Genomic DNA, 19,480 nt, shown 5'->3' with positions numbered 1-19,480 from the left:
GGAAGGAAGGAAGGAAGGAAGGAAGGAAGGAAGGAAGGAAGTATGGATGGATAAATAATAGATGGGGGATAAGAAGTGCTGTGAAGGAACCCAGAAAGCAACTCATTGCATGAGTAGAGGTTTCACAGAGATGATAAAGAAGGTTTAGTGACAGTTGCCTTGATGGGATGAAGGTGAGTGAATACAGAAGATTCCTGGTATGGAGAAGTTGATCATAAAGCATAGAGGCATGAAAGTACATGGTGTGTTAGGGGGACAACAATCTAGTTCTAAGTGGCCAAAGTGCACTGTACCTGGCTTGGTACTGTGAAGCTAAAGCTAGAGGGGCGAGTTGGTGTAAGACTGTAAGGTTCTATATGCTGGGCCTACATATCTAGATTTGTTTTCTTCTAGGTTAGTATTTTCTAGCATGTTTCTCAGAATACTAATTCTATGAGTTGCTTGCAAAAAATGTTTTCTGATCAAGTAAGCTGACATCCCTCAAAATTGATGCTCTGCACAATACACATGGGAGACACTCCTGGGAAAGTGGGGTGACAAAGGGAGCTGCTAGAGCAAGAATTTAACATGATCAGATTTAGTTGTTCCTTTTCATTTCCTCTTCTTAGGAAAAAAAAATATTTTTAGCAGTGCATGTCTGCTAGTGATGTGGATGTTGAGATTAATGGCAAGAAGCCAAAAGGTGACAAAACAAATGGATGAGGGATCCCACTCATGACTTTCTTAGATCTAAGATTAAAAGGAATTAATGGTGGAGTAGAAGTGGAACGCTGGGAGTACAGCAAATGAGAATGACTCCAAGGGTCTAGCTTAGAGGTTCAGTGAAGGCCCTCCTATAACCAACATGCAGAATTTTAGGGGAGAAGCCCTCTGCAAAAAGGAAGTATGGGGTGTCTACAAAAGGATCTATGCAGGCACATCAAGAAAGCACTTAGAAATATGGCTTCACAGCTTAGAGGGAAGGTTAGGACTGGAGAACATACTGTAATCATATAGATAGTATATAAAATCGCAATGGATAAAGCACCCCCTTCCCGAAAAAGTGTAGGGCAAAAAAGAGCACAGGATCCAGAATTCCAACATTTCAATGCATAAAATATAAAAGTAATTTCTCAGGTTTATGGACATGCGACTTTTTTTTTTTTTATCTTGTAATCTTAAGGTTTTTTTAAATTGCAATACCAAGATTTTATTAGTCTCTTTTACAGTACTAAGAACAGAACATAGTGCTGAGCCCGACATTGTTCTACATTATATTTCTACTTTAGTCATTGGTACATCACGTGAAGAAATCAAAATATGTTTAGAACAGAATAAAGAAAATTGCATACACCTGAAAGCCAGAGCAATTAAGAAAATTGACCAAAGACTTATAGCTAGCCAGTCTTGCTTGCAACTGGCCCAATGATAATTTAAAAACTGAAAAAAGAAGAATCAGGGTCTTAGGTTTGGAAAGAAGCCTGGGAAGTCCATTTGTGAATTTTAATCATATGAAATTAGAAGGTTGAAAATTAGTTCAAAATAGGATGCTCTCTTTCATTTTACTTCTAAGGCATTTGAAAATGCACATAAAATCAAATAATTCACTTGAATAAGATCATTAACAGATATTAGAAAAGCATTTTGCTGCTTTCACATATCCTCTTTTTAATTTTAATTGCTCTGGTATGAGAGTGTTAACAATATTAGCTATTTTTTTCTTGATGTAGTTGAATTGTTTCATTGGAACATCATGCAATTATGATTATGATTTGAAAGGTGGTCAGGAAAAGCAATATCCTACATCAACAATGGTCTTATCATCCATCATAGCCAGTCAACAACAGTACCAAGTATCTAACATGAGTGAGGCACCGTCTTTACTCACGCTGGAGATACTAGGAAACGGAAGACAGAGCAGCACAGTTACAGTGGGCACAAAATATTCCAGCAGCCACCACTTATCTGCACATAATGCTTTCAATGGACTGGTATGAAGTTCTGTAGTATAAAATACTTAAAAACCTGTGTTAGATGTAACAGGATTCACAATTCTCTTCAATGAGGAGGTAATAAAACCCTCAAGAATTATGAAATATTGTTGCACAACAACATGAATATACTTAACATTACTGAATTGTACACTTAAAAATAGTTAAGATGGTCAATTTTATGCTGTTTTTCTTTAACCACGATTTTTTTAAAAAGAAAGGAATTGTGAAATTGAATTATCTTTGAACAACTTATATTTGTCCATAGAATGCTTGTTCTGTATCCTGCGCAGAATAGGGAATTTACCAATGGTTTTAGCTGGTGATAAAACTGGATCTTTGGGGTGATTAATTAGATAATGTCGTCCAGAGTTAAAGAGAAATTGACGAGATGAACATTCAAAAGCCAGAAAAGCTAATATGAAAGTGAAATAGTTAAATAAAAAGGTAGCACTATGATTTGGAAGACTATGAGACTTTTGAAAAGATCGATCAACAGATATGGTGTGGATACAGACAAAGTCAAGACGATTCCAGGACGTCAAGTCCCAGTGAGAAAATGGTATGTGTTGCCATGTCAATGTGGGTCTAAACCGTTAAAATGAAACCACCCAGAAAGCAGCTGGAAAAAGAAGACCGCGGCTTGGATGTTGTTTAAGCACCAAGGCCCCAAAAATACCACACTGTGACACATGCCAGAAACTCAGACCCAGCACACAGATGAACCCCAACCAACTAAAGGCTTTACAGAACCAGGTGAGAAAAGGTGAGACACTTTTCCTCCCAGAGAGGTTACTCGGCTCATCCACCTCTACCTGTTCTTCACTTGAAGTTCACATGGGGAGGAAAAGGGATTAAGAGAGAAAGGTAAAAATCATTTTACTTCCAGTTTGATGGAACTAAGGAGACTTCCAGGGAGTAAGAGTCTCTTCTAAATATCTGCTATGCTCAGGGAAATCAAATGGAACTAAGAAAAATCAAACCGTTACAAAGTTTATGCCTTTAGGAAATCTGACCACTGCTAATCTTCCTTCCATATTGCATCTTAATACTGTTGGCAACTCAGAAACTCTCTCACTCTGGTCTGTACAAAAGGTTGTCTGGGGTTTCCAGACCAGTCTCTGTGGTTCCAGAGGACTGGAAGAGAAAATTAAATCAATCTTTGGTATTCCACATTTATGTGGCCATTCCAGCATCAGGGGGCAGGGAGGCCGGGGGGGACGTCAGAACATCATCATATTGGAGTTGGACAATCTTACTGTGATATACAGTATTTTAAAAAAAGAAAACTCAATTTTTTAATTAAAACCTTCAGAACCTTATCATAAAATGTTTCAGCCTTTTCAGATTAAATAGAATTTTTCCACTTAAAAAAAGCATACCCAACTTCTAGGGGAAAAAAAATAGTACTTGGAAAAGCAAAATGTATTTCTTTTCACTAGAATGTGTATATATTTATACTACTTTACCTATCTCTGTCCTTTACATTTAAGCTTATTTATTTTTCATTTAAAAAGTGGGCATGTTTTTAATTTATAATCTAAGGATATATAGGTTACTAATTTTTTTTTTTTTTTTTTTTACTTCTGCTAGCAACTTAATCTGTGAAACACAGCTCAGGAAAAAAATGTAGTCATAAAACCTGTTGGTATAAAGATAAGCAGTTTACTTAATATCTAATTAAACGTGGTCACCAGAGAAATCACAGCTTAAGAAACTTTATCAGAAAAAGATTAATCCATTTCAGGCTTAACCCAAATGTCATAAGAGAACTCATGAATTTAGATAGGAATCCACTTATTATCCTAAGTCATTTTCATATCGAGTAAAAGAAGCCTCTAGTAATCGCTATATTTATAGTGACTTCCATCAAATTCACATACTTTGTAGCTATCATTTATTTCAGGGACAATTATCAAACTAGAATATAACAGGAAGCCTTTTTCTTTTTCTCAGAAATCTACAGAATGTTCTAAAACACTTCATGAATTTATACACCCCATTCTTTCAGAAATTCAAAAAATTATACAGACTGTGTCATTTTAATGCAAAACAACAATTCAACAAAAAAAATATTAACATCTATTATATGTTGGACTCAGGCACTGGGGAAATGAGGTTGGGGAAAATGATTCCTTCTTTTGAAGGCTCACGAAAATCACGAGATAAACCCTTAAACATACAACCACTGATATAAAGTAACAGCTACTATAGATAGGGCAGAGGCTGATTGTTTTTCCACAATATCTACTCAAGTCTTCTTCCATAATAATAAAAAAATTTTATTTGGACCCATGGTGACCCAGCATAATGGATGGATGTATTTCTCACCCTTCTTTGAAGGTGACTAATTCTGGTCAATGGGATATGTGACAAAGTGGTCTGTGCTCCTTCCAAGTTAAATCTTTAAAGGGCAGATATGCCCTCCCCTGCCCCTTCCCTCTTCCCTCTCTCCCTGAGGGCTGGAAAGGAACCTGGGCCATCTGGAATCATGTGGACAAGCATAAATCTCCTATAGGTGGTAGAACAACAGGGGAAAAGGAGCCTGCATCCATGTTAGGATGCTACAGGACAGAAGTTGCACACCTCAGATAAGTACCTCAGATATACAATGGAAAAAAAAAAAGGAAACTTTTGCCTTGTTTTTAAGCCACTGATTTTGAAATCCATCACATGAAGTGGCACCAAGCTCTAATTAATATCTAATAGAGATGCTTATTTTGCTGAGTGTTTTGGTACTGGAAAATGATAGTTTAAAAAAAGGAGCAAAATTTAATAGTGTACGTATAGGAAAATTTGATTTCTAACTTATTCATGAAAAATGAAACCTTGAATTATGACGAACTAATCTTATAATTAATAGAATAGAAGTGAGAATTAGAATATTGTAAATTCTTAGAAAAGAGTGACAAGTAATCATTGGGGGCAAAATTTTTTTAACAAAACTGTATGATCATGGGATAGAGCTAATGCAAAAAATGAGAGGCAGCAGAAAACAGAATAGACAACAAAAACTGACTTACTGACATAGAAATGGCTTAGGAAAACAGTGATGAGTGCAGGTGAAAAAATATAGATCAAAGCAATTAGGAAGGAACTAATAGATATGAGAGAAAGACAAAGATGATTCAACATAAGGGTAAGTACTTTAAGAGGCAAGTTAAAAACAGGATGTGCAAACAACATTTGCAAACACTTAATATAAAAAAAATTCCCAGAACTAGAAGAATGAACTAATCCTGAAAGATTGAAAGAACACTCCATGCTTTAGGGAATGCTCAATACTGGCACATATTTTGGTTAAGCTGCAGAAATTTAAAGAAATAATTCTTTAGGTATGCAATTGGAAAGAGCAAACCATCTGTAAGACATAACAAGACGGGCTTTTTTGAATATATATCAAAGTTCAAGAGAGGATCCAAATTTGATTAAACTAAAGAAATAGAGACAGAGACAGAACAATAGAGAGAGAGAGACAGAGAGACAGAGACAGAGACAGACAGACAGACAGACAGACAGAGACACCTGAAGAAAGAGAGAATGTTATCTGGAATAAAGTTCATCTCATGTTAGTGATTTTTTTTTCTGGATGGTGGGATGCGAGTTGATTTTTCAATTTCATTTTTTTATTTTAATTATTTAAATAAGCATAGAATTTGTTAATAAAAACAATGAGTAATTAAACAGAAAACTATCAAGAATAAGATGGAAAGCAAATATGCCAATATATTAACAACAATCAATTCTAAATGTGACTTTCTAACTTCCAAGTATTTATTATTTTTTAATCAGAGGAACTGGCCTTGAAGGGAGAATTTGGCAGGCAATCTAGGAAAAGATAATAAACCAAGCATAAGCAAAGAGAGAAAAGTGTAGAAGGAAATGGCACGCTTAGGAAATACCTAGAAGTCTGGAAGTAGCTGGGGATGAGGGCGGGGTCAGATTCTATGCTCTGCTTGCACTTCATTGTGGTCTTTAGTCTTTATTTTTGTCATTGATTTACCTAATATCATTTAAACCAGTAAAAGCAGGTTTGCCTCTCTATTTTTCAGGAGCAGAAATTCAATGTCCAGACCTCAGAAAGAAAATAATTCAGTACTGATCTAATAGGACCCAGAAACGGTGCAAAGATAAATGGGAAGAGGACCCTGTCTTCAAGATGCTTACAATGTTTGCAAGATTAGACAGACACAAATAAAGTAAGCAATAATAGATGGTAACAGAACAGACTCTGATACAACAGGGATACAGAGGAAAGGGTGCTCGCTCCTCAGAGGTTGGAGCTGCCTGTGGAAGCGGCAGGACTCATGCTAGGTCTTGAAGAAAGAGTGAGCATTTTGACTTAAGATTTCCAGTTTCACAAGAAACTGTATTATAGTGCCCCTACTTATAGCTACATCACAATTCCATAAAGATGGAGTATTTATCTTTTTTCTTACTGAAATTATAAAGATGGACTAATTAATTGGTTATGCTGGAATTTGATTATTTGAAAAAATAAATAACTAAACACTTACCTTATATCAAAATAAATTCCAGATAGATAACTTTTCATCTACTTCCTGAAAGGTTTCATATTATAGATTTAACTCTTTATTGTATCTATAGAAATAGACTTTTTAACTATATTACAAAGGAAGAGATCAAAAGTTAATCAACAAACTGGGAGAATTACTTATATTTAGGAAAGCTCAATTTCCTTAATACTTAAAGAACTCAAAACTCAGTATGAAAAAGTACAAACACTTCCAACAGAAAAATGAGTAAAGGACATGAACAAAATTCACAAGAGTATGTATGAAAACCTTTCCATTTTTGAATAATAAGTTAAATGTCTAAGAGCTTTTCTTTGGAAAATATCTACACGAAACTTACTTCTAAGTTTATTCACTGCAGAATAATTTATAATAGTGAAAAAACAGATAACAGCTTAAATGCTCAACGAAATATTATGTAAAGAAATTATGGTATCACCATAGGATAAAACCAGTAAGTTTCACAACTAAATGAGATACAAAGGCCATATATCGAATGTTGCCAAAAATTGTTCAATGACATGGTAAAGTGATTTTGGTATGTAAGAAAATAAATGGGAAAATAACCATATATAATAGCGTCATCCCAATTCAATAAAGAAGGTATACATATAGAAAAAAACAAAAACGAAAACAGAATGATCTATACCAAAATCTTAACTGTGATTATTTCCAAATTGCAGAATTACAGGTAATTTTTTGCCTTAATTTTATTCAAATTTTTACAATGCAGACATACTTCTAGAAAGTGTTGCCTAAATATGATGTCTCTAATTCCTCTTCCTGATTCTCTCTTAAACTCAAACAGGCTTTGGCACCCAAAACTCTCAAGGTACCTGGTGACTTTCATGCTCCTAAATCCAAAATCGGCAGAATGGACACCAGCGATAACTCCCTTCCCTTCTTGATACCTCTCTTCCTTGAAGGTTCTAGACACTATACTGTTTTCTTTCTTCCTATCTCCTGATCCCTTTTTTGCATCCTTTGCTGGATCCTCCTCTTCCCACTAACCCCTTGCTGTGGGGACATGAGGGTTCACGTGCCTTCTTGAACCATCCTTACTCTCTGGGGCACCACATCCAGCACACAAATGCTGACAGCTCGCAAATCTGTATCTCCAGCAAACCATATACAGGTTTCCTTCTCCACCAAACTCCAGACTGTGGCTCCAATTTGTGTGCCTACTTATCATCTCCACCTGGGTGTCCACCTGATGCCTCAAACTCAAGAAGCGCAAATGAACTCCTGCTCCTCCCCTCAAAAACTTGCTTCACATATAGCTTTTCCCATCTCAGATGAGAGCACATTCTTTCAGTCACTCAGGTCAAAGATCTTTCCTCAGTTGGTCTCTATCTGTCATCCAAGCTGTCAGCAACCATTACTGGCACTCCTTAAAAATATATCTAGAATCTAAGCTCCTCATCACCTCTGCTGCAACCTGTCCTAATCACGAGATTAGGGCAGTAATCTGCCAGCCGACACCCTGTTTCTGTCCCTGCCCCATTAGAGATTACCCTCAACATGACAGCCAAACTGATCCTTTTACTGCCTAAATCACATCATGGCTCTTTCTGCTCAAACTCCATCAGTGGCTCCCCACTGTCACTCGTAGCAAAGCCAAAGTCTTGACTGTGGCCCACAGGCCTTACACAAGGTGGGCTCCTCTCCTCTGCCCTCCCCTTGTGCACCTACTGCGACATACAGCCTTCTTGCTGTTGCAGGGTGAGGAGGCACGTTCCAGCTAGGTCTCCACTCTAGAAATCCTCTCTGACACTTTTCTTCCACACACCTTCCTGCCTAACTTCTTTGTGTCTCAAATCTCACTTTCTCAATGAGGATTACACCCCTCCCCCTTTTCAATATTATAATTGGCTCCCTACCCTCCAATTCAGGGTGCATCCCCAACCTCCTCTGCTTTTTCCTTTTTCCATTATATTATCACAAATTATAGAAGGGTAAAAATCAGATGGTAAAGGAGTGATTTAGATGGCTATGATGAAGCAAAGAAGGCTATTCTGAAAACCCATCTTGAATGTACCTCAATGCCCATCTGGAAAAGGGTAGCAGGACTCTGCATGAGAGACACAGTGGGGTTCTAACCTACAGGAATAATGATAAAAAAAAAACTGAAAGAGTCAACAATTTAAAATCCCAGTGGGCACAAGTAAAGCTAAGAAGTTTAAGTTACAGAAAGGTGTATTTGTAGGTGGGCCTAAGGATGGGTGAGAGCAGCCTGAAGGCAGGAAGGCCACCTGGGAGGCCGTAAGTTCCCTCTTAGCTGTGGGACTAGAGGACAGACAGGATGAGACCTGACTCAGATGTCACAGAGAGTAGGAAAACATCCCATCACCGATGCTCCCTGTAAGATTTTCTAGGTGTCTAAGAATTTGGGGAGGAGAGTAGCTAATCTTTGTTATTAGTTTTCAGATCTTGTAAAAATAGCTGAATGCATTTATTTTCCTATTTTCCACCATTTATCTTTCTGTCACACAGATAAGGCGTCAACCACTTCCTGCATATTAAAGTCACGTCTAGGACTTTGTGGACCCCAATGCTATGTAACCAGCAAGATTTTCGAAGGATGTGTGTGCAAGACAACAAATAAACAAAGCTCTGGATAAATACGTGGATTGTTTGTACAGATTATGAAACAATGCATTACCATGAATAAGTGAAATAGATATTGTCACAGACATAGGATCAATGAAGCAAACACAACGCCATGCAGAAAAAAAGGCCCAAGGGACATCCTGAGATTCAGTACCCTCTGGAATCAAGGGATACCTCTAAGAACTCCATGCATTCTGGGCTATTTTAAGTCCATCAAAATGTAATTCATATGGCAGAAAGTATGAAATTTGGGGCCCTCCCCTACTATCCCCCATCCCCCTCCTTGTTCCTGCCTCCTTTTGCTACAGCTCATATTATGCAGAGAACACAAGCATCTGCCTGCAGCATGGACTCAGCACACGACACACACTGTCCCCAAGCCAGGGCTTCTGCTCATGAAAACCAAACAAAAGAGAGCAAGGAAAACGAGGCAGAGCACACAACATTCTGGCATAGCCACTGACTGCTTCAGCTTTTGTTCCTGAGGTCAGCACACAGCAATACGGTTTATTTCACGTGGGCCGTGTTTACGTACTTCAGTAAATATGGTTCCCATTTCTCCCTGTAACAGCAGCTATAAATTCTGTCTTGGGAGCGTTCAGCTCCTCTCTTCCCATAAAAGCTTTGGCAGAAATTACTGAGGCCCCAACAAGAGGAGGTCAGTTACTGGAGGGAGAGACCCCCTTCACTCATATCCTTAAGTTAATTAACTAATTCAGCTAGTACCATTGGAGTACCAACTACATGCCCGCACAGTTAGGGATGCTTCAAGTAAACTAAGCAGTAAAAACAAAACAAAAATCCTTGCTTTTAAGGAGCTTGTATTTTAGTGAAATTCACCCACTTCACCTCAATCTCCGGATTCCGGAGCTCTCAAACCATCTAGGGTTGAGTGCACTGGAACTACTAAAAGTAATTATAATAATCACTATGAGTTGTTATTGTTGATTTCACTGAGTGCTTACTATGAGCCAGTCACTATTTTAAGCACTGCATGAACATTAACCAGTTAAGTAGTCATAAAAATGCTATTGATAGGTACTATCACATTGAATTGTATCCCTTGCAATTTAAAACTTTCGAAGAAGTAGGGTCTTTACAAAGGTAATCAAGTTAAAGTAAGGTATTTAGGGTGAGCTCCAATCTAGTGTAACTGAAGGCCAAGAAGAAAGGGGAAGTTTGGACAGACACGCACATAGAGGGCAGACAATGTGAAGACACAGGGAGAGAGGGCCATCACAAGCCAAGGAAAGACCCGGCACAGTGTCCCTCAAGCCCTCAGAAGGAACCAACACTGCCCGCACCTTGATTTTGGACTTCCAGCCTCTGACACTGTGAGACAAATAATTTAGGTTATTCTAAGCCAACCTATTTGTGCTACTTTGTTACAGCAGCCCAGCAAACTAATAAATGTATAACCATGATTCCCTGTCCCAGACAAAGACACTGAGCAAATGGAGTGAGAGTCAAACTCAGACGATCTAGCTCCAACAATCACCTTTCTCATTCTGCTCCAAAGTTGGCCCGTCTGTGGCAAAGAGATGGACCCTCAGCAGCAGGGAACGTCCCCTTTCATCTACTAGAAAGGTATTGCTCATGCTGGTTGATCACGTGGGTAAGTGACTCCAAGGCTTAGCTCAATTAAACGTGCTATTTAATACTCTGCGCCTTCAAAGAGCTCTGTTCAATCAGTGAGTCTCATTACCTACTACCTGAAATTTCTAACATTTTTCCTCGGCCTAAATCTTGTTGATTCCGTGATTCACTTAACTGGAAATAAAGTTCAAGAGTGCTATGCTCCCAATAGATAATAATAGCTCAGAAAAGCCAAGTACACAGAATGCAAAAGACATTTCTATCCCAGTCTTGGCAATAAAACATCAAAAGGGACCAAGCATTCACCAGGGGAGAATTCTGTCACCCAGGCTTTGTCTATTAATCCAAGATCATCTTCATCTTCAGAATTCAGTAATTTCTAACAAATAAAAATGAAATAACTTTCAGAATTTCATTTTCCTTTCTCCTCCCACCTGTCTCTGTCCTTCTCTCTCACACACACATGCACACACACCCCTCCAATAATATCCTCATTTTCATATTTTGTTTGCTGTTATTTCAGAGGTATTCCCAATATTTACCAAATGTTTACTCTGTCATCACTGCACTGAGTGTGTTACATACTTTATCTAAACTACTCCTCCTTCTGATAACTCTGCCAAACCAAGTGTTATCAATTTCTCCCCTTCCTTCACACATGAGGAAACTGAGGCTTGGCAAAGTCAAATGACTTGCTCACAGTCACATGGGTCACAAGTGGCAGAGCAAGGATTTGAACCCAGACCTTGCTGGTCTGCAGGGCCAGGATCTTGCCACTGTGCCCAACATCTCCCCTGAATGTCTGCAGCTTGCACAGATTTCTGATTTCCAAAGACCGATGAACAAAGGAAGCAGCTTTTCTCTCTGGGCTGTATATGACATTTTTCCAGGGTGGGAGCGCTGCTTGATCACACATCTTTTCAAGTGGCTCCAAATACAGAGGAGTCTTGACGAGCCCAGGGATAGAGTCAACACATAAGACTGCAGTTTAAGGAAAACAGCCCATACTCTATCCAGATGCTTTCCGGGAGAGGAAGCTTTATGAGAACAGAGAAGACACACGGGGAGAAGCCAAATGGGGTTTGCGGACAGCACCCCCTGGCCAGGGCCTGCCGGTGATGGCTCCAGCTCTGGGGCTGCCCCCACCGCACAGCCAGGAAATGTTGTGTTTTAAGTGACCTGAAAGGAGCCTCAAGACAAAGGGTTGGAACTGGGCACCAGCACCTCCATGCGACAGGACACGTCCTATACACACTTATCACATTTTTCAATGTTATTTTTTAAGTGAGGAAGTGCTTTGCCTTCAGGGCCCCACTGGCCAAACATCAAAGAACCAAAAAGTATAGAAACATTTCCACGCGCCTGCCTTCGCGAGACCTTCTACAGTGTGGAAAACGAGTGATTTCATCCAGCATGAGATCGAAGTGCTGCGTGTTCACGCTCCTCAGTCTGCGTGGGAAGAACAAGGAGGATGCGCATTCTGAGGGCAGGGGCACGCCATGATGTTGTTAACGAAGCCACACCTCCTGCACGTGGCCTCCGTCTGCAGGGGCTGGAAGAGGATGGCAGGGAGGGGTGGGGGTGGGAATAGTCCACGACAGTTGTGAACCAAGACCCAGGCTGGCCACACGTCCTCGGTGCATCGATGAGCAACCGGATAGCGTACTTGGATTTGAAAACATTATACATCTCAAATGTAACTAAGAGTTTCAGACTGGAGTAAGTATGCAACGTACACACTGCTTTGCAGATGCCTTTTTCTACCGGCAGACTGGTGCCGACTTTAATTTGAAAGAAATCCCATTTTCATACAAAGGTAACCAAGAGTGACAGGAAATAGGAAACCTAAACCATTTATCTTCCATGAACTTTTAAAAAAATATATCAGTTAATTGCTTCTCGAGGAAGCTATTTTGTAGACTCACAGTACTTTATCTTCCTACTCTTATTTGTGGTATAAACAGTGATTTTAAAATGCCCATTGTGACAATGCTATGATTAATCAATATACCTTAAGCCATTTTATTACTTATTTTAACACATAAACTTCTGAGCAACCAAAAATGGTGACTCTGTTCTTGTGGATGAATTGTCAACCACAAATAACACTCCTAACATACAGTCTATGCATCGACATTCAGTTTAGATGTCTTTTTCCTTATCAATGACTAAGCTAAGTGCAGCTGCCAATGGTTTCCTCTCTTCTCAAATGCATTCCATTTTCAGCCATCAGAGACCTCTGCAAGAGTAGTTTCAAATCACTGCTATTTATTAAATTAACAGGAAACAGAAACTAAACTGTATATATTTTGGAATACCACCTGCTGAAGCTATAACTGCCAAACAAACTATTTCAGAACCTGTGAAACCCATATTTTGTCTCAATGGCACTGAATATTAGGCTTTTTCATAGTATGGTCCCATTTTTGCCTTGCCTGTATCACCTAGAATTAGATATTATTTTTAAATTCTACCAAGTTGAGGCTAATATAAAGCACTCTTTTCATATCTAAAATTATCATTTTAATAATAATTATTATTCCATGAGCCAAAGATAAAGACACCATGATGCTAATGACACGCAAGCTTCAGGGCCTCCAAGGCAGCAGTCCCCCAAGGCTCCAGGAGGAGCCCTAGCCATGTGTTATTGTCTGTTTTTGTAAACATCTCAAGTGTAAGATGTTTTTCTGTTCCTTTGTTCCTAAAGAGGACCCTTAAGATGGTATAAATTTCAGGTTCTAAAAAACTTATATCTGGCCCTTCAGGTAAAGAGTTCTCAACATCTGAATTTTGAATTACATGTTAAGGATAAAACATTAATTATATGTCTATGTGTGTGTGTGTGAAACAAAAAATAATTCACTTCAACTGGAAATAAGGTTTAGTGTACCCTCCCCTAGAACATTCTAGAATGCATGCTTCAGTCATTCATTAAGTCCCTTGCTCACCAAACAGTAGTCACCCTTCCAAGTGACCCTCCAGGGAAGGCTCACTTAATGAGGGGTGGTGTCAAGAGTAAGAGACTCAGCTACAACAACAAAAATATGTTTTTCATTAAATACAAAACTGAGCTGGGAAAACCAGCCGAGAGGCAGGTGTGTATCAATTAAGGAACTCCCTTGAGGTCTTTAACTTTGACATCAAATTGCATTGAATTTTTCTACACTAATTACCTATTATTGAAGACTAAAGCATTATAACAAATAATTTGCCATGGCAGCAGGTAGAGTGAAGATATTGTAAAGGAAAGAATGAAGACTTTATATAAAGTATAAAATCAGGGAAAAGCTATCCATAAATTCTCAATTTTTAAAAATAACAATATTTTTCTACTATAAGGATTATCAGGGTAAGTGCTGGAAGGACACTTTTAAATTTAGTTTGGACTGAAAGTAACAAAAATTGCAAAGTAAAAGCTACGTGCTGGCATCTAATTTATTCATGTAAATTTGTTGGGGGCAAAGATCACGTCTTAAGATATTTCTTTCAATTTCTCCCATCACATTACACCTGGTCATTGATTTGATTGTCTCATAAGTGATGTACCTACCAAAGCCATACAGCTATATTTGCACCTTCTTTGTTTTCATGTCATTTTTATCTCACACTTTTTTTTAGCCCCCAAGTTCTTCACATTGTCAGAAGTCTTGCTCTACAGCTAACATCTTGAAAGAGATGGTCAAAAGATGCAAGTTTCCTTTAGATCATTTCCTGTCAGTTTCCCTAAAAAATGCATTCCTCACCTCCCCAGAAATCAGTCATTACAACTGATAGGACATTTTCATACCGGTGGTATCTGTGTGAACAAGTACAGCCAGCCATTAATTAACATCTTTTAAATTGTTTTCCACACTGAATTGTTCTGTGCAAAAAATAAAAGCAAATATTCCCTTAAAGTAAAATCTGATTATTCGATAAAATTCCTCAGTTTCTATGTTATGAATCTTAATTTTATAAAATTGCCCTATAAATACTGAATACTATCCCTGCCAAGGGAATTTCTTAATCTCTTGGAGTAATGTAAAAAACCAACAAACAAAAGACCCCTTTGAATTTGAAAGATGGGAAATGCAACTTATAGATACTACCCTGATACTAACTGGGACAGAGTCCTTTCCTTATGATGACAGTGGACTGATGAAACGTAGCCATGTTACAAGATTTGAATTACCTATTTTCTACAATATGCAAAGCTTTTTGCTAAAACAAAGGCTGTTTATCCCCTCTCCGGAAAAAAAAAAAAAAAAAAAATCCACCAACTATAACTCTGTCCTATGAACAATGCTTCTTACCTCTTTTCTGTCAATGCACGACTGCCCTCTTTGAAGTGCTCAGTACCGAAAGTTGGGAAGAGGGCAGGCTGGCTAGTTCAACATCATCACATGTGAGGGGAGTGAAACACTTCCTGTATAAAAGCTCTAATTTCTGCCAGCATGACTCTCTACCTCAGGCATTTCTGTCTTTCTATGATTACCAATCACTAGTCCAGTGCCATTCCCAATTCGGGGTCCTGGAAGGGCATCCTGAAAGTGTCCATATTATTGGTGACATACCCAAAAGCCCAATGAAAACTATATAGTGACTTGCATAAGGCTGGACCGGTGACCAAAACCTGGCTTTTAACCAGAGCTTTAACAACTCATTGGGTTCCGGAATAAATAAACTATTACAGAATAAACTTGAAGTTTCTTTGGTACATAAAAATCATCTCAACAAGGAATCAATTGGGATTAAATTATAAAGGAATTCCTGATGGTTGCAGTCACATCCGTTCAAGGCTAAGCCACCCTTTATTTGCCATTACAGGGCATCTGATAACAATAACAAAAATCAAAGAGCTTGATGAATCGGTTTTGTAAGGTGGTGCCTATCTGCATTTCCTACAAACTTCTAAAAACATTAATGCTTACAGAGTTATGTTTTTGCTTCTCTTAATTCCTAATGAACACTTTCTGGGATCCATCATAAATGAAAAATCAAAAGAAGTTACTGGTGTACACATTACTAATTTCCTCATTAGAACCTTTGTAAACAACTCAAAGTAAAAAAAAAAAAAAAATGCACACACTATCTTCTCTTAGGGTAATATGTTTATCTCCCAACTGGTGCATGGTGCTTTCTGAGATGACAGTTCAGAAATGGTTCAGCTCAGCCTGTGAGACATGCCAGAGGAAATGTCAAATCATTTGTTTCATTTGGTTATTCAATCGAATTCAGAAACAAACAATATTTTGGTCACAATGTCACTCCATCTTTAAAAAAGAACTTGTCAAAAAGAAAAAACACACCTGGACAGTCCTTAAGTACAGTGTTCTAGAACTCACATTTTACTTCAGTTACTACACCGCTCCCCAGCAAAACAAAAACGTGCAGTCATATCACTTCTTCGTGTGCTCTCGATGACTGTCATCAATTTGGAATACAGTATGAGATGTGCTTCTCTAAAACAAAACTTCGTTTTCAATCCAGATTTCTGTTCAAGCGACTAGTCATGTACGCTTTGCTACATCTGTGATTATGTGATTTGCTTGTTTTAGATTCTAATATTCCAAACTTCCCTTCTACACATTTGAATAAACACTTTTAAATAAAATCAAAATGCAAACCTGGAGGCTGTGAACAGAAAGATTTCACTCTCTTCATATAACCTAAAATGGTTTTGACAGGACACAGAGTCCTGACTTGATTAACATCAATGAACTTGGATCTTAAATATTATGATATGGATGGGACACCTGAGATATATGAATATTCACCATAATCAGCACTGAATCATTTAACAATCACTTTAAAAATAATTCTGAGGATAACTTTGTGAAGTCTGTCCTGAAACATTTCAAAACTGACCAAAATGTTAAATTTCTGAAATATTTTACATGAAAATTAATCTTTTTACATACTAAAAATTATTGCTTTGGGAGTACTTTTATTTCTAGTAACTGATATATCCACCAAAACTGGCTTGTTCACAAAATATCCCTTGAACTATATCGAAGGAGACATCCCTTCCTGAACTAACAGAGACAGACACACAACTGCATTTGTTGGTACTTAAAACATTCTGATTCTAATGAATCTGAGATTTTCAAGAAAGCATTATGTATGTGGACATCCTCCCCTACTACTGGCGACAAATCTCACCACATGGAAGTTAGCCACACAGTGAAATAAAGAGACATGGGGACTGAACTCACAACTGCGGGGGGTGGGGGTTCACTCAGCGCCACTCAGACGCAGGTAAGTAGTAAAGAGGGAAGAATCACTCACCTCCACCTGTTTGGGGACGCTGAACTTGGGAAGCTTGCCCTTTGCTCTGGCCGACTCTGGCTTGGTGGCCGGGACTCCTCTGTACGATGTGCAGTGCACGTTGGCTTCTGTGGATGACTTAAGCTTCGGAGACTGATCAGGAGCCTGATCCTGGCCATCCATTGGCCGCACGTATGCAGTCGGCTTCTGCTGGACCAGGCTGGGTTTTGAAGCCAGGGATGGAGGAAAGTTCTGAACACAGTGTCCACTGCCGCTGTGCTTGGCTGCCATTGCAGGGGGCCTTTCCTGGGTCTGAAGACCCACCTCTATGTTGCACACTTGTTTGGCCCGTGGTTGCTGTCTGCCAACACCATCGCCGAGCAAGGTCCTGAGAGAGCCCTGCTGTGCTGAGTGGGAAGAAGAAGAGGAGGAAGGTGAGGACAAAGGGCTCGACGTACAGCGATCAGGTGTTTTGCTAAGGTTCTTAGGGTGAGCAGATCTGTTCAAATCAATCAAGCTGTGTCCGCGCTTACTTGCTCTCTGCTGGCCGTCGGGAGGCGGGTGCCCAGCCTTCTGCCAGCCCATGGTGCCCCTCTTACTCTGCGGCACGGGGACGGCTGCTGGTGTGGAGGGTGCAGTGCTGCAGACAGACGAGGGCTGGGGCTGGGCTCGTGAATCTGCAACAAAATGCTCATCAAGCTTGTTCACAGCGGCCTGAGGGAGCCCCGGTTTGGGAACACCAACGAGATGACTCTGATTGGATCTATCAGTTAAAAAGTCTTTCATTTCATCATAATTGCCTAAAGTGTTCTGGATCCGGTTGGAGAGCTCATCCCCCTTGTTAGTCTGGAGAAAGAAAACACACCCTGTTGTTAGAGACAAAGGAAACATGGGGGGTGGTGGGGAGGTGCTGGCACTGACCACAGAGCCAGGGCCGCCACATGCATAATGAGAGCAGAGAGCCAAACTCAAAATCGTCACCTCTGAAGACATCTGTCAGCACTCTGCCTCGCACTGGACCCAGGAAGCTGAGAAGGGCCTTAGAGTCAACAAAGAAGGCACAACGCTTGGGGTTGTGTGGTAGCTGAGGACCAGAAAATGTACTGTCGCAACTTCACAAAACAATCCAGACATAATGAGGTTTTCCGTTCTTTTTTGCAGTCCCACTGGAAGCTTTTCTTGAAAATTCAGATTTGGCTCAAATTTTTCTGCTCTCAATTTCTAAATACGTTAATTATTCTTGTTAGAAATCCAGAGTGACAGTCAAGAAAAGTCAGAAGGAAGCTTACGCTGAACATGGGGCTAATGTGCAAGAAGCTATGAGCCCGAACTATCCACACAGCTCCACGCAGCCTAAGATACTACTGACATCTAGGAAGATATTTCATTTTGGGACAGGGGTTGTATCTCGGGCCTTTGGTATAAATGAGAAACAATCCAGCAGTTTCTTTCTTATGAGCCCTCCCAGGCACCCTGATACTAGCATGATCCATGTGTGACAATATGTAACCCAACCTCTTTCAATAGTGTTTGTTTCCTAACACCTTAGAAAACATAGCAAATGTCATTGACTTTGAAAATCAATGTAGAGATGAAGTCTATATTCTTGATAAAAATCACAGCAAGCAGATCTCAATATTAAACAAGAGTTACACTTTACTGAGGGAGTGGCCAAGTTTTATAGGCGAAGACCCCTTTCTCAGTGGCTGGGCTGTCTTCCTTGGGCTAACTGAATTATGGTTGGCCAACATTTCTGGTCAAGATTGCCATCCCAGGGATCAGAGGTACAGAGGAGTGAGGGTGGAAATGAACAACAGAAAACCATCTACCTTGTAGGGTTCACTGAAGAGGGAATAACTGGAATTAAATGTGCCATCATCCTGCTGAGTTTCCTGATTTCTTCTTTCTCGTTCTTTCCTCCGTAACACATTTCTATCTGGTTCATAGACACTGCATCAGGAGAGAGAAAAGAGAACAACCATACACACAAAAATTAAAGTCTAATGCCCAATCTGACACTCACTCAAGTGCAAAAGTCTAGTTCGTGGACAAATGGTGATGATGACAAGAACACAGATCAGATTAAAGCCAGTCTAATCAAGCAGCATGGGCTCGGGTATCCGATAATGACATTCTCCAGGAGGAAAAAATTCTTGAGGACAAGTTCTGACCAGTACTAGACCTCTCTGCCTGATATGTGAAAGAGGAAATATCTAAGCAACTTTGACAGGGGAAGACTGAAAGTAATCTTCAGACAGATGGTAATTACTGCGATGTGTAAATAGAAATTATGAGCATATTTCCTCCCATGACATAGTTTCCAAATGTTACATGGGAATGCTCTTGGCATTTTTTTTTTTTTTTGCATGGCTGTGTTTCCGTAGTGATTCTTTCATTAACTAGACCCCAAAGAGCTGTTAAAACTCCATGCTGCTGTGGCTTTCACAGTTATGAGCCTTCTTCTGATCTCTGTTAATCAGTCAAGCCATCACACTGGGACTAAATCAATTCTTCCTTCTGATA

General features: G+C 39.3%; 1 protein-coding gene across 1 annotated transcript in view; it reads right to left on the bottom strand.

The window, feature by feature from the left end:
* Nucleotides 1–19,480, bottom strand: part of AFF3 (AF4/FMR2 family member 3) — a 397,189-nt gene that overhangs the window by 372,788 nt on the left and 4,921 nt on the right. The window contains exons 3-5 of the mRNA XM_015592714.2: nucleotides 18,787–18,907; nucleotides 17,491–17,803; nucleotides 16,979–17,364 (exon numbers count right to left, since the gene is read on the bottom strand). Coding sequence (XP_015448200.1) covers nucleotides 16,979–17,364; nucleotides 17,491–17,803; nucleotides 18,787–18,907 — 820 coding nt within the window. The remainder of the gene's footprint in view (nucleotides 1–16,978; nucleotides 17,365–17,490; nucleotides 17,804–18,786; nucleotides 18,908–19,480) is intronic.

This window comes from Pteropus alecto, unplaced genomic scaffold (genome assembly GCF_000325575.1).
Source record: "Pteropus alecto unplaced genomic scaffold, ASM32557v1 scaffold186, whole genome shotgun sequence".
NCBI lineage: Eukaryota > Metazoa > Chordata > Mammalia > Chiroptera > Pteropodidae > Pteropus > Pteropus alecto.
The sequence above is the reverse complement of the archived record's forward strand: the minus strand, read 5'-3'. Positions and strand labels throughout refer to the sequence as shown.